At 29.1% G+C, this 16,771-nt stretch overlaps 1 protein-coding gene across 1 annotated transcript; it reads right to left on the bottom strand.

Annotated features, from left to right (window-relative positions):
* Nucleotides 1–10,012: 10,012 nt before the first annotated feature.
* On the bottom strand, nucleotides 10,013–14,269 carry LOC127085985 (G-type lectin S-receptor-like serine/threonine-protein kinase At4g27290). The gene is made up of 7 exons (XM_051026596.1): nucleotides 12,890–14,269; nucleotides 11,855–11,989; nucleotides 11,463–11,593; nucleotides 11,167–11,380; nucleotides 10,845–11,082; nucleotides 10,617–10,767; nucleotides 10,013–10,543 (listed from the first exon to the last, which is right to left on the bottom strand). The coding sequence occupies exons 1-7, from the start codon at nucleotides 14,265–14,267 to the stop codon at nucleotides 10,238–10,240; spliced, it is 2,553 nt and encodes an 850-aa protein (XP_050882553.1). The 5' UTR covers nucleotides 14,268–14,269; the 3' UTR covers nucleotides 10,013–10,237.
* Between the last annotated feature and the right edge of the window lie 2,502 nt (nucleotides 14,270–16,771).

Below are 16,771 nucleotides of genomic sequence, written 5' to 3'. Positions count from 1 at the left end.
AAGTTTGAGGTTATGAGAGTATTCTCATCTCAAGGTCTCAAATTAAAATCACGTTAGATACAAACAATTTCTGTCTTATACCAAGTTCATATAGAGCAAAACGTTTTGCCCTGCCAAGATTTCAAAAAAAAAAAATAGATGTTAGTCATCCTTATCTTAATATCTTAAGCATCTTAAGAAAATTATATAAAGAAATAAAATAAAATAAACAACTAATATATTAAAATATAGCTTAATATCTCTTTTCGTCCCATATCTTTTGGTCGGGGTTCATATTGATCCCATAACTGAAAAAACGTCTATTTTGGTCTCTCAAATATTCAAACAGAGTCACGTTTGTCCTTGATGTCAAATGCATTAGTCAAAGTCAATAGAAGAGGCCGAATTTAGGTGGATTAGTATTTGGTGAGGTTGATAAATATTGTTGAGATGGAATATTTAAAGGGGTTTAGGGTTTGATTTATTTTATTTCTTGTATTTTATTTCTTGTATTTTATTTGAGTGAAACGATGGAAGTACGTTGGAGATTTGCGAGTGCGAATGATTTAGAAGGTAGGAACGAAGGCTAATAACAAAGAAACAAAGGCTGAAACGAAAAGGAAGACACATATATTGATATGTTTAATATTTTGCCTCTTTCTAATTTAGGGTTGACTAGGTTTTAAAATTTCATCCCTTTCTAATATAGGGTTTAATGTTTTGATTTTAATGTGTTTAATATGAGGGGTTTAATGTATATTATTCATTTTAGTGTACACTCTTCGTATTACAGTCATTATTGGTTCTTCGTATCAGGGTCCATCTACATTCTTATGTTGTATCAGTGTGATTGTATGACTTTCTGTTGGTTTTAAGGATTTATGTGGGTTTAGATTCTAAATATGAATTTATGTTGTACGAATGTTATTGTATGATTTTAATTATATGAATTTGTGTTGGTTTTACAAATTTGTGTTGGTGTTGTTTCTAAATGTAAATATTTCTTGGTTCTTATTAAGTAGTTTTTCTTTTAGGTAAATAATGGATGACTTTGTTCATGTTTTTATCCACCATGGAGGTTCATTTGTAGATGATGAGTTTTCTAGTTATGAAGGAATATTTTCTAGTCTGAGATGTGATGTAGATAAGTGGAGTTATTTTGAGATGCCATATGTACAACAAATTTAGGAAGAAGTTTCCTGGAAATAAATTGAAAGAGATATTACGGAAATCTAATAAGTTAACATATCCATAAGCTTGGGAAATAGAGATGAAATAAATGAAAGATGTCAATAAAAAAGCCTTTAAGAATATGATGAAGACACCTCCTTTGTTATGGAGCAAGTCTTAGTTTAAGACAGACACCAAGTGTGATGGCTTGTTGAACAACATGTTAGAGGCATTTAATAGTGTTTAATCGAAGTAAGAGTTAAGCCAATTATGACTATGCTTGAAGAAAACAAGATATACATGATGGAAAGGTGGACATCAAATAAAATGAGATTTGGAAACTATAATGATGATGCTATGTTGCATAATATCAGAAAGAGGTAATATATTTAATAACACCTATCTTGTTTATATTGTTGTTTTATATAATTTGTTTTGGTATTATATTCACTGACACCTATATGTATTGCATGATGATTAGGATTGAGAGAGTTTATAGATACACTAACTTATGGATTGTTAGGTACAATACTATATGTTCATCTATCTGTTGTTAGCTATAATACCATGTGTTCACTTATTCATTGATATTCATTGTTCATCTTGCAGGATGTTTGTTGAACATATTTTTGAAGTTAGGCACATTGAAAATTCTAAAGATAAACTCTCTATCAACTTGAAAGACCATGTCTGCTCATGCAGGAAATGACAACTTACAACATGTTCATGCCATATCTTCCACAAAGAGAAAGAACTTGAGGATAGAGAAGTATACTTATTATATTTACAAAATAAACAAATATCAGGAGGTATACAAGCATGTTATTTATCATGTTAATAGGTCTAATATATTGGAAAGGACAAGTTATCCTAATGTGTAGCCACGTGTCTTTAGAAAAATGCCAGGCATGCCAAAAAAGAAAAAGAACCTGGAGCAAGGAGAAATTGATGAATATGATTGCAAATGAGGATCACATGTTTACATGTTAAATCCAGTAGGTACGAGAAAAGTGGTTATATTAAGGAAACTTATAAGGTTCCACCTCAAGAAAGTCAGGACTAGTCTACTCAGGCTCTACCTCATCCAAGTCAATCACAGACAAGTCAACCTCAAGCAAATCAAACAAGTCAAGCAAGTGGAACAAGACCTGCTAAGGAAAATGGACCAAGACATGCACATGCTAGTGGATCAAGACATGCTAAGGCAAGTGGACCAAGTCCTCCACAGGCTAGTGGATCAAGACATGCTAAGGAAAGTGGACCAAGTCCCGCACATGCTAGTGGATCAAGACCTGCTAAGGCAATTAGACCAAGTCCTGCAAAGTCAGTTGGACCAAGACCTACTATCAAGAAGTTAAGCATAGTGAGACCAACCAGAAGTGTTCAATCACCTGATCGTACAATCAGGTTGCAAAAAGGAATTTCTCAGGCCCAACCACTAGACTCAGTTATATCAAACAAGCAAGAAGACAAATTAGATTCCTTTAGGAACTCTGTTTTGGTTTAGGATTGTTGGTTTGGGTTATGAATATTGTAATGATGTCTTTTGGAACTCTATTAAGTTAGATGTCTTTTGGGACTATGTTATGATGTATTGAGCTATCTTTTTTATGTATTGGGGTTATCTTTTTGTATTATGTATTGGTACTCTGTCCTTTATGGGCTTTCTAATTAATGACTAAAGTTTAATGATATATGTTTACTGATTCAATAACTACGCATCCAATAAAATAACAATGCATCCAATTCAACTAAATTAATGTCAAATTGATGTTCAAATCAAACTAGAAGCATATTTGCTTTGTCACATTAATATCAATTTGATCTCCCCAAAAAATAGTATATCACAAACATGTATTAATAGGTAAAGATTAAAACTTGAATTCCATTTCATTCATCTAAAATTTAATTACAAAATAAACTCACACATAACATAAACTTGAATTCCATTTCATTCATCTAAAATTACATTATCAATTTGTACATTAAAACACTTATAACTAAGAAACATAATTTTTTCCATAAAATTTTCCACTTCATTATGTTCTTGAGAGCCACTTCAAGGTCTTCCAAGTCTTTCTTTTGTGCATCAATTTTTCCTTTCTATCTTTTAAATCTTCCTTCAAATTGAACTAATTTAAAAATTTGATATTCATTTTCTTTTTCTAACATTTCCAACCTCTCATTTTTTTCTTCATGATAAATATGTCCTTATCATCTTTCACTTTATCATAATATAAAGAAAAATAATCACATCCATTCTTAGTAGACCTTCGTGTGAACTTACAAATATATTACACAGAATCAACTAAGTGTGGACATCAGAAATCTTGTGCCAAATTAAAATGGAAAGATTAGAAGATAAATCATACCTTATAGTGTGGACATTCAAAAGTTGCTTTCCAAAATTCTTAATTGTTGTTTCCCTTTTAAGCACATCCAAACTTGCACATAAATACCTAGGACTTCATTGCTTTCTAAAAGAAGATGAATAAACCTTGTATTCAAAAATGTTATTGTTTTATCCATCATTACCAAAATCTTTTGGAAACAGGTATGAATTTGAAGACATTTTTCTTTAATTTTGTTATGGAAATAGAGATGCCCTAATTCATACTATAAACCCTAATTCGTAAGGTTGTAGAAGACGTACTTGATGGGGGTTGAAGAAGAAGAAGAACAATGAAACCTAAATCGTATGAATTAAGAAGAAGAACTTCGGTTGCACAAGGTGTATTTGATGGGGTTGAAAAAGAAGAAGGAATGAACCCTAATTCGTAAGTTGAATAAGAAGAACATTTGGGGATTTCAAAATAAGCTTCCAATGTTTATAAGCTGCCACGTCTTGCTAACTAGGAAAAAAAGTTTTAAAAAATTAATATCATTTAAGGAAATTGACTCTGAAGGATAAACTTGAAACAATTAGTAAAGTTGAGGGACCAAACTCGTCATTTTTAAAATTAAGGAACCAATATGAACCCCGATCTAAAGACGTGGGACGAAAAAGATTATTAAACTTCAAAATATTAATTAATATTTTAACTAAAAATATTTTAACTTGGTTAATTATAAACTCTTCGTCAAAAACATTGTTTTTTCGTGTTTGAACATAAGCTTTTGGAATATCTCTTAAAAATGCGAAGTTGGATAAAGTTGGGTCCATTGATTTTTGGTCTCGTTTAATAGTTGGCTTTTGTTAGTCCACTAAGATATTGAATAGGTAAATGGACTTAAAAGCTCAATGGTAACATGTAGGGGAAATTTAAATCTATCTTCAACATGCTTAGAGATCTTTTAATTTTAATTCTTTTTAGAAGGATAATTTTAAAACATTTTTTATATACATTATTCAGAAGATTATATATATTTAATCTATATCATATTTTTGAAACTCATTAAACTTGTTCAAAACTTACTTAAACACATTCAAAAGCATAACTTTTTTTTACAAAATTAAATTTTCAACACACAATCTCATATTTACTCTATTATGATATTTCAACACTAGGCAACGTGAAAAATCTAGATTATATACTACTGAAGAGTCTACTAGTGGCCATAAACAAGGAGTCAGTGATCCTATAGCTCTAGAAGAAACAACTTCGAGGGAAAGAAATCCCACTTATCCACCATATCTGAAGTTCTAAAGTTCTAGAGACAAGTTTACTAGCCATAATTCAGAGTACCCCCCACGAAGGGAGACAAAGAGGCATTCAAAGACGTAGATCTCATCCTCTCATATCCCATACGGATTCTCCTAAATGCCTTGTGGTCGGCCTAGACCAAGAAATGTACAATATTCTTTCTCAAGGGAGACTGAGGAGTAAGAAGAAGAGGTGGCATTCCAAAATGATTTCACGACAAAAATCAACGTGTACCTATTCTGTTGGGAACTCTAGAAATCGTTTGGGATGGGTACCTATGATTAGGGGTGACAATTAGATCCATTAAGACAAAATCCATCAAATTCATTCACTATTTAAAAACTAAATTAATGGACTAAACTAAATCCATCCATTTATATGCATGGATTGATTCAATCCATCAAACGTATTTTAATGATCCAATGTATTTTTTTTTATCTCCAATAGATCTATTTAAAAAAATATATTTTTTTTTGAAAAAAAATGATTTTTTTAAAATATTAAAAAATCATTTTTTTTGGAAAAACAAAAGAATATTTTTTTCTTCGAAAAAAATCAATTTTTTTGAACAATACAAAAAACCGAATTTTCCCAAAAATTAAAAAATTGTTTTTTTTAGAAAATACCAAAAGTCGATTTTATTTTTGAAAAAGTCATTTTTTTTACAAAAATACAAAAATTAATTTTTTCTAGAAAAAAAACTATTTATTTAAAGAAATTTTTATTCTTGAAAATACAAAAAAAAATGTTTTTTTCTCGAAAAATACAAAAAAAAAAAGATTTTTACATAAAATATAAAAAAATTATTTTTTCCCGAAAAAAAAAACTAATTTTTTTATGGAAAAACAATTAAAATACAAAAATTCAATATTTTTCTGAAAAATAAAAATAAAAATCGAAAAAATAAGTGATTTTTTTCCAAAAGTAAAATCAAAATTTTCAAAAATAAAAAAATCGACTGTTTTCAAAAATAAAAAAAATCGATTATTTTCAAAAATAAAAAAATAAATTTTTGTGAATAAAAAACCGATATTTTATTTAAAAAAAAAGAGGATGGATGAATATCCATCCACTAAAAATATGATAATAAATGGATTGGACGAATTTTATTCTTAATATGGACTAATGAATTGTTTTGATCCATCCATTAACAATCCAATCCATATCCCTCAGATTCATCCATTTTGCCACCCCTATGTGAAACACTGCATTCTTCTTTGCACCTTTCAATGTAGCTGGTTAAGTTAAAAAGAACTTGGTTCAAACATTATATTTTTTTCTTTCCCGTATGGCTTAACCATTAAGGAATAAAATATGTATTATACACACAATATTAATACAAATATTTATGTATATGACAAGATATTGAAAGAAAACAACATATATCAAAAAAAAATATTTGAATCAAAAAAACATATTTTTCTAATGTTGATTATTACTTTTACTAAAAACAATCCAAAATAGGGTAATTTCTAGAGCAAAGTGGAAAATAGAAAGTAAATAAAATATTTATATCATTCATGGGTCATGACTAAGGTGTGTGAGTCTTCTTTGTATTTATCAAGTTTCTGTGCTCCGTCATTTGTTTGGTTTAGATCGTTTTCATACGATACTTTTAGGATTTAAGGTTTGGTAAAAAAATTATTCTTTAGTCTATCTTGAAACTCACAAATGTGATGGGGTATAGTTCTTAGTTTTTAATGCATTACTATTCTATTTAATTTCATTCCCTTATATAAAAAAAATGTCTTAAAACAAAACTTAAATCATAATGAATTGAATGATACTTTTACTCATTTCACATGTATTAACAAATAAGGGGTGACAATTGGGTCCATTAAGACAAAATCCATTCAATACATTCACCAAAAAATTTATCCAATCCCTATAGTACATAAAAACTAAGTTAATGAATTGAACTAAATCTATATCTATATTCATGGATTGATCTAATTCATCCAACACATTTTTATGATACAATTGATTTTTTTTATATCCATTAGATCTATTTAAAAAAAAAACGATTTTTTCAAATATTATAAAATCATTTTTTTGGAAAATACAAAAGTAGATTTTTTTCGAAAAATACAAAAAAACTGGTTTTTCCCAAAAACAAAAAAATCATTTTTTTTAAAATAACAAAAGTCGATTTTATTTTCTAAAAAGTCATTTTTTACGAAAATACAAAAATTAAGTTTTTTTGGAAAAAAACAATTTATTTAAAGATTTTTTTTTCTAGAAAATACAAAAAAATGTTTTTTTTTCTTCTAAAAAATACATATAAAAAAAAGATTTTTTTTCATAAAATACAAAACCCGGAAATAAAAAAAAAAAATTCTGGATAAAATTTAAAATACAAAAATTTAATTTTTTTCCTGAAAAATAAAAGTGGGATTTTTTCGATTTTTTTTTTTTTTTTTTGATTTTTTTTTTTTTTTTCTAAACATAAAATCAATTATTTTCAAAAATGAAAAAAACCAGTTTTTTTTGGAAAAATATGGATTTATGAATATCCATCAACTAAAAATATGATAACGGATGGATTACATGAATTTTATTCTTAATGGATTGATTGAATTTTATATTTTAAAGAAATTTTTAGTAGATTGTTAATTGATTAATGAATTGTTTTGATCCATCCATTAACAATCCAATTCATATCCATCAAATCCATCAATTTTATCATCCCTAAGTGAAATATCGTATTCTTCTTTGCACCTTTCAATATAGCTGATTAAGTTAAAAGAGCTTGGTTTAAACATGTTATTTTTTCCTTTCCCGTATGGCTTAACTATTCCACTATATATAAAAGAGATAATATTAAAAGGAATAAAATATATATTATTCACACAAAATTAATACAAACATTTATGTATATGACAAGATAATGAAAGAAAATCATAACATATATGATGTCACACATTTGAATCAAGAAAACACATTTTTCTAATGTTATTATTACTTTTATTGAAAAGAATCCAAAATAGGGTAATTTCTAGGGCAAAGTGGAAAATAGAAAGTAAATAAAATATCCATATCATTGATGGGTCATGGTTAAGGTGTGTGAGTTTTTGTATTTATCAAGTTTTTGTGTCCCATCATGTGTTTGGTTTAAACCGTTTTCATATGATGCTTTTAGGATTTAAGATTTGGTAAAAAAGAATGTTCTTTAGTCTATCTTGGAACTCATAAATGTGATAGGGGTATGATTCTTAGTTTTTAATGCATTACTATTCTATTTAATTTCATTCCTTTATATAGAAAAAATGTTTTAAAACAAAACTCAAATCCTAATAAATTGAATAATACTTTTACTCATAAAACCTAAGTTAATAGATTAAACTAAATCCATCCAACCCATTTTAATGATCCAATGATTTTTTTTTCATTAGATCTTTTTAAAGAATAATTAACAAAAAATAAACTTTTTCTAATTTTTTTATTATTATTTTTGAAAAAAAAAATAGATTTATTTCAAATATTAAAAAATAATCTTTTTCAAAAATATTAATTTTTTTTTTTGGAAAATACTAATGTAGATGTTTTTATTTTCCGAAAAAAATCATTTTTTTTTAAAATACAACAAATCGATTTTTCCCAAAAATTAAAAAAATAGTTTTTTGAAAAATACTAAAAGTTGATTTTATTTTCGAAAAAGTCAATTTTTTAATGATAATCCAAAAAAAAAAATCGAAAAAAATACCGAATTTTTTCTCTCGAAAAATACAAAAAAGAAAGACTTTTTCCCAAAAATTAAAAAAAAAAAATTATTTCCGGAAAGAAAATTAAAGTAAAAAAAACAAATTTTTTCTGAAAAATAAAAAAATAATTTTTTCGATTTTTTTTTAATAGTTTAGTGGATTGTTAATGTACTAATGAATTATTATGATCCATCCGTTAACAATTCAATCCATATCCATTCAATCCATCCATTTTGTCAACTCTACCTATGGCAAGAATCACTGACCCTGATGAACATATACAATTGATTGATGTGATCCTTAATTTTCAAGGAGCGAGAGGATCAAATAAATGTAAGTTATTTATTCTTATGCTGAAGAATAGAGCCATGTACTAATTCAGGGGTCTCAAGATTGAATCCATTCACTCCTAAGGTGAGTTTGGTAGAATATTCTTGACACATTTCATAGCTTCGCAGAAACAACCCAAATCCATGGAAAGTATGGGTTCTATAATCCCAGAGAAAAAGGAAGCATTAACATCTTAAGAGATTTAACAAGGAGGCCATACCAATGAAAGGCATGGATGCCAAAGTGAAAAACTACATGCTCAATACCGGGTTACAGCCGGGCTCCTAAGAACATTCAACAATCTATTAGCCCGGGCTAAAAAGTACATACTAGATGAGGAAAATATAGTAGCTAGCACAACTATTTGTAGAGGAAGATATGAAAAGGGAGAACTAAACAAAAAAAAGTATGCGAGGAAAGGAAGGGGCCACCATCGGTCAACTATTGAGACTATACCCCACTGAACACTTCAAGAGAGTACATCCTGCAAGATTATGTCAATGGAAAGTTAAAGGAAGAACAAGTAGAAACACTAAAATTATTCACAAATGTTAGTGATGGATACTTTCATTTTCAAAGGTGCAACAACCACACCACTAATTAATGCATACATATTAAATATGCAATTGAATATCTATCAAAGAAAGGAAAAATCTCAAGGCTCACTCATCTCGATAAAAACAAGTCCAAAGAAAAAAAAGGTAGAATACGACAATCTTGAGGGTGGAAATGAGATCACACAAGTAACCAAGAGAAAGAAACAGTCAGATGAAGAAGGAGGTAATAATTTTCCCATGACCTATACGACCACAAGGTGGTCGTTTAAGAAATGAGTTCCCATTCTAATGTGTGTCGAGGAAGTTTTCCATAATCCAAAAGCATCACCGCCTGATGGGCTGAGGAAATCCAAAGAGTATGACTTGACTGAACAACTAAACCAAATTACTCTTGGTTTGAAAACACTAGACACGATGGGAGTGGTATCCACTAGGAGGGTGCTTCTTAACATTATATAAATAGAAAATTGAGAGAGGTGATGCTTCATGACCAAAATATGAAAGCATTGATTAAGAGAATATTTTTCTACCAAATTATAAAATTAGGGTTGTATAAATTAGAAAGAGGAGGAACAATATAAAACTATATAATAATATTGAAAAACATTATTTTCATCATAAGATTATAAAATACTTATAAGTTGATGCATACTCATTTTAAGATAACTACATTAACAACACAATAATGATGATACAAACAAATGAATAGGATATGCATGAAAGATTTCCCTTTAGAATAAACTAAATGAGTAATTATCACTTTAACCTTCATTATACTATCAAAATGGAATGCCTAAATGTTAATCAAGTACTATATGAATGTCCATGTGACATAGAAGTGAATAAAATAAAATTTTCATCTAACATCCAATGAAGAAATAGTAACTTCATTGATTGAAAAAGAAATTGAATTTTTCACATTAGGTTGTCCCTCATTAGAGACCCCTCCTATTAAGAAGTTAGGTTCCTTTGGTTGAGTTACAGCAATTTCATTTGTCAACATTGCAAGCACGGATGTCATATTAGGTCTATTATTTGGATGGCGTTGTAGACATAAAAGACCAACTTGTATGCAACGTAAAGCTTCAGATAGAATATATGAGTTATCTAAACAATCATCAATTAATTCTTTTGAGTTTCCCTCTTTCCACAACCTCCAAGCCTACAAAAATTCAAACAATACATTGTTATCTACAATATCATTAAATGAATTAAAAATTGTTTGTGTTACTCACATGTCCAACGAGACTATGGTTGCTGCTTGTATAGATAAGTCCTTTATTTTTCTTTCCACTTACAATCTCTAGTAATAATATGCCAAAGCTAAATACATCAGATTTTACGGAGAATAGCCCATCAATGACATACTCAGGAGCCATATAACCACTGAAATATCCACAAAAGAGTTAGTTCGAATTGTGAAAAAATTGAAACGACTTTAACATATTAATGAAAATACTTACTATGTTCCAACAACTCTGTTTGTATTCCCCTCAATTTGATCATCCCCACAAATTTTTGCCAAGCCAAAATCTGAAATTTTTGGATTCATGTCATTGTCCAACAGAATATTACTTGGTTTTAGATCTCTATGTATGACTCTCAATCTAGAATCTTGATGAAGATAAAGAAGTCCCCGTGTGATTCCACATATGATGTTAAAGCGTTTAGACCAATCTAAAAGTTTCTTTTGAGTTGGATCTGTCAAGAATATCAATTTTATTGATTAGTGTTTTATTTCTACTAATATATAATAATGATCAAGCTTATGATAGATATACTAACCAAAAAGAAATGAATCTAAACTTTTGTTAGGCATATATTCATAGATAAGCATTATCTCCTTTCCTTGAATACAACAACCAAGAACTTTGACCAGATTTCGATGTTGAAGTTTTGAACATAATATAACTTCATTTTGAAATTCTTTTGTTCCTTGTTTCGAATTTCTTGAAAGCCTTTTGACTGCAATTTCTCGTTTGTTTGAGACAAGTTTACCCTAGATTTATAGTTAGAAAAAAGTTAGGAAGTGAGACTCATGAGTCTTCTCGTATATTATAATCAATTTATTGCACATTTACCTTATACACTGGCCCAAAACCACCTTCTCCAAGTTTGTTATCATCCGAGAAGTTATCGGTGGCTTCTATCATCGTAGAAAGATTGAACAAAGGAAGCTCAAAATCTTGTTGGTTTTCATCTTTATCTTCATCTAAATACAATATTTATAAAAGTAGTAGAATAAAAATTTTGATGTAATTTTTTGTGTGTGACAATTATCATATGCATAGTGCATGGTGGTATTTATTAAATGGAAAGTCCTAGCAGATGTATTAGATGCAACTTTTTAGTGGGTTTAATTTGATTAACATTTTATGATCAATTAATAGAGACCAATAATAGATGATGGAAATTTCTTAGCAAATATAAGACCTATCTTTTTCATACAAAAAAAGCAAGATGGAAAATTTACCTCTTTGCTTTCTTTTTCTCGTGAAAATGTAGAAGACTATGATCACGAGTAGCAAAACAATGACCAATGGAATAGCGATTGCAATTGCCAAAGTATGACTTTTCTTATTCTCACTCGAAACTTCTCCCTTTGAATCTTGAGAAGAAATAAATACTTATCAAATCTCAAATAAAATGGTGAGTATTTTTTAGATAACGATGAATATGAACAATAAGATGGACACCCTAATCCTTCAGTTTAATAAAACAATCACATTTAATATATATAGATTTAATATATATATATATATATATATATATATATATATATATATATATATATATATATATATATATATATATATATATATATATATATATATATATATATATATATATATATATATATATATATATATATATATATATATATATATATATATATATATATAATTTAAATAAATTAATATATTTTTATTAAAGATATAAATATCCAACTGCTTATACAATTTACAATTTATTTTAGCCTCTAAATTTTTCTAATTAAATTAACATTCTTAAATATAAAAAAGATTTAAATAATTTTTGGATTCTTCAAATTTGGGTGTTTTTATTTTTCGTCTAAAATCTTTTTAATTTTTAAAATTAAAATCAGTTTAAAGTTACTGTAGATTTTTCTTAGAATTTTTTATTTTTAAAGTTACTGCAGATTTTTCTTAGAATTTTTTTTTGTAGATATTAATTTTAAAAATAAAAATAAAAAATAAAAATTATTAAAAAAAAATACAATGATAAAAATAAAAAACTTACTAACAAAAAGACCATTTTGTTGAGAATGTATAAGTGTGATTAGTGTGGGTAAATACTTCCACAATGGTTGGAAATACTGTGACTTGAATATTAGTGAAAGAATTCACACACCTTTCACCTTAAAATTTTGAATAAATATGTAATGTGTTTATCACAAAGATGTTGCTCTAAAAAAATCTCTTAACATTCCGAGTTGAAAAACTCCTCCTGGAAATAAATAAATATTGAAGTAGAAGATATAATTTACCTGATGTGGAGGCATCCATTCGAACATACAGATCTGGATTAATTGATGAAACCTGTTTCAAACCAATAAGATCACCAAACCATATACAACAACCACTACCATCTCCATTAACATCCAAGTTTGAATATGCCGTACAAGAACAATCTTCCAAGCATTTTCTCTTACAATCCTCAATTTTCATTCTAGCATCAACCCAAGTATGTTTTGTTTCCGGCAATTTCAATCTAGAAATCTTTTTAAAACCATCATTCACCCTGCATTTAAATAATGCAGGGTGAATTTTGCGAACACATCCCTGTGTCCAATTATACCTGTCCCAATTCTCTTTCAATTTGGGCTCGAATCCATCTAAACATTCACACATTGGAGATTTACTAGGAATACAATTTCCATAGGATCCACAAAGATTATAAGCATCACATTCATCTCTTGGCACAGACGCAAAAGTCTTCCAATCTTTGTCTTCTGGAATCCATATAACACGTTCACGAAGACCACTTGTTTGGTTCAAATAAATTATTGAAACCTTACTCTTGCTCACAAGACTATATGTGTAGTAAACTTCGTTTGAATTATTCACAAATTTTTGTTCGATAATTGGATTCGCACTTAACTCGGGTGATCCACTAAATCCAACACCATTCCAAGGACCACTCCTATAGAACTCAACTGATTCTTTTTTCAGAACAATTTCTGGATTACTACTAAGGACCATATCCCAAGTTAAGTCTCCCGAAGATGGATCATCCCAATTTCTCCACGAAGTTAATCGACGATTAAGACCAGTTTTTAGGTCCCAACCAAGCTTCATTTCTGGCAACAAAGTATCACAGGGAAAGTCAAAACCTTGCCATAGAAAATTATTCTTGTCTTGGATGACAAAGTTTCCATTATCTAATAGTTGAGCCACATGAGAAGATGTAGTAGACAAAGATTGTGTTGTGATGTTTGTTGACCAAACAAGAGTTTGATTGTTGTTGGCAAGTAGTACTAGGTTGCCTTCTTTGTTTATGATCAACATGGTTGAATTGGAATTGTTGTCTTTTATTGGATTATCACGGTTTGCAACCCAAACTATTCTTCTATTTGGGATGTTTTTGAACCATATTCCAACATAGTGATTTATGGAACTACCTGGTCTGAAAAATCCTAACTCAAATGTTCCATCTTTGGAAACCAAGGTATTGCCATAATCAAGAGATTGAAATTGAGTGATTGTATCAATTGCGGTGGATAATTGAGAGAAGAACAAGAAGAATACTATATTGAAAATAATAACAGATTTTTTGATATGGAGAATATTGGTCATTTTGGAGTGATTGAATTTTATGCTAACACTGTTTGTGTTTATGGGTGATTGTTCAAATTCATAGAACATATGAGAACCACAACATATTTTTTTAAATAAAAGAAAATTATCTGAATATATATATATATATATATATATATATATATATATATATATATATATATATATATATATATATATATATATATATATATATATATATATATATATATATATATATATATATCAAAGAGTATGCAAAAATGATGGTCAACTTATCTTTAAATTATTTGCATTACTTAATTTATTTTTTATTTTTGAAAATGTAAGATACTTTGAATCTAAGAAAATATATAGTGTCTAAAGTATTTTTCTTTTTAATTAAAAGATATCAAAGAATAATACCACATTAGAAAATGTGCGAATGATAGTAATGAGTTAATTTTAAGATAAAGATTTTTTAAGTTCCCCATGTTATCATATTGGATAACAATCATGATTCCATACGATTCAATTTGAAAAAATATATAAATTCTAATCTTATATGAGAAAGCTCTCAAGAATACTCCGAAATTATTTTTAAAAATACCACCATAAATTGATATTTTAAGATACTACTAAATTTATTTAGGAAAATAACACAGGGTAAATCCCAACTGCGTCAACTAAATTTTACCCCGAATAACATGGAGTAAATCACAAAATAGTTCAGCCTTTTAGACAATTACATCCACATTTGAGATAACAAAAAATTATGACCAGCAACAACTCTCACATGCCTGCAAGATTGGTACTTGAAGCAACATGCGATAAACATGAAAGAAGGAAAAACATGATAAAACTAGACGGAGAAACGCGGCGACGATCTGTGTGACTGCGAGATGAAGATTGTTCAAGGTGAGAAGGTTAAGCTATGGATAAATTGGTGTTTTTGTAGACACTAGTAAGAGACTCGTGCGTTCGCACGAGTCAAGCAAAGTCAACAAAATATGAAATAAATAAAAATTATATAATTGTGTTTAAGAAATGTATATTATAAAAAATATTTAAAGTGATGGTTAAGAAATGTAAATAAAAGATATACAAATTAAGTAGTATCAGTCCAATACTACAGTAGTTTTTCGGCATTGGTATCACCGCGCGTCCGACCTGGTGGCGGTTGCGATTTCCATTGTTCTCAACGGCGTGAAGTGTGGTGTAGGGAGATTCTGGTTCTATCCTGATTGTCTGAGCAAGAATTGAATCATTCCAAGATGTTCCCTCTAATCTTGGTTTAAATTCCTAACCCTAGGGTTAGGGACTCTCTAGGGGTTTTGACTCTTTCTGGTTCTTTTGCTTTTTTGAGCTTTTCTTGCATGTGCTCTGTCGGTTTCTCATGGCGCCGCCGACATTCTTTGAGTTTGATCTCTCAAACTCGATTATGCAAGAAGAGGATAAGCTAAATTCCGTCTCCAACAAATTCAAAATTTTTGAAGAACTTATCCAAACTTCAGGTGGAATTGAAGACGTTATATCCAAAATTCCATAGAATGCGACTTTTTCGTACAAACATATAGTTACGGGGGAATCCTCACATCAATTGGGATCTCAAAGAGATGTAGAAATCGTTATGCAAGAATATGAAGAGGGTTCCAATGTTATCAGGGTTTAGGAAAAGTGGATTCGAGGTTATGAATACCCTGAATTCATCTTGTTTGAATTGGAGAAAAGAAGAATCGGAAAACCTTGGGAAAAAGGGGTCATAATCAAGATGTTGGGGCGAAAAATTGGATATAGGGCTTTGTAAAACCGTCTTCAACTTATATGGGCAAACATAGGGGTTCTGAAAATTACCGATCTTGGGCAAGAATTTTATCTATTACGTTTGTAAGACCCCAATTTTGACCCTATGGTCCCTCATGCTATCTCATCATATGCATTGACTTTGTGATCACACCTTGGCATCCTCCTTACCCCTCATTCATTAGGATTGTATTGGGAGAGATCACCAAGCACAATTGATTGTATCGTACTTTGTTTTTCATTATTTACTAACCAAAATACCAAAAATATGTCTATGTATATCTTTGTTTCTTTTGTAGGTAGTGTGTGTGTCCACTCATGCTCCATCAAGCTCATATCTAGGGTTTGAGAACATCAATGCAATGAGGCTAATCAAGATATGGTTCACATTGAATCTAGACATCATATATGGATCCCCATGATCTTCACATATCATTTTTGATCAAGAAATCATCAAGAGTTTGAAGCTTGTTTACCTTGGAATCCCTAATTCATCTGGGTATCTTGTGTGACTTCCTCAGCAAGTTTCTTCACCATTTGATCAAATATATCAAGGTATACTTCATATTACATCATCTTATGCATATATGATCCTCCATGAGTCCAATAGATCAAGAGAATTTCAAGTTTGCAAGTTGGTTCATAGTGGTTTACCAGAGAAAGTCAACTGGTCAAAACTGGGGTTCCCTAGACCCTATCTCCTAAAATTTTTGTCATATGAAAATTACTAAAATATCTAAGTTACTCCTAATGACATTCCAAACAACTTTCATGTTGAGGTCAAGATCTAGTTTTGCTTGGAAAGTCATTTT

The sequence above is a fragment of the Lathyrus oleraceus genome, chromosome 5 (assembly GCF_024323335.1).
Source record: "Lathyrus oleraceus cultivar Zhongwan6 chromosome 5, CAAS_Psat_ZW6_1.0, whole genome shotgun sequence".
Lineage (NCBI taxonomy): Eukaryota > Viridiplantae > Streptophyta > Magnoliopsida > Fabales > Fabaceae > Lathyrus > Lathyrus oleraceus.
Note: the sequence above shows the minus strand (reverse complement) of the source record. Positions and strands in the feature narration are given on the sequence as shown.

Coding starts and splice junctions, on each gene's coding strand:
- LOC127085985 (XM_051026596.1), bottom strand. CDS start 14,267: ATGTTCTATGAATTTGAACAATCACCCATAAACACAAACAGTGTTAGC. Junction 11,594..11,854: donor GAGAAAAAGAAAGCAAAGAG/GTAAATTTTCCA, acceptor TATTGTATTTAG/ATGAAGATAAAGATGAAAAC. Junction 11,381..11,462: donor GTTTTGGGCCAGTGTATAAG/GTAAATGTGCAA, acceptor CTATAAATCTAG/GGTAAACTTGTCTCAAACAA.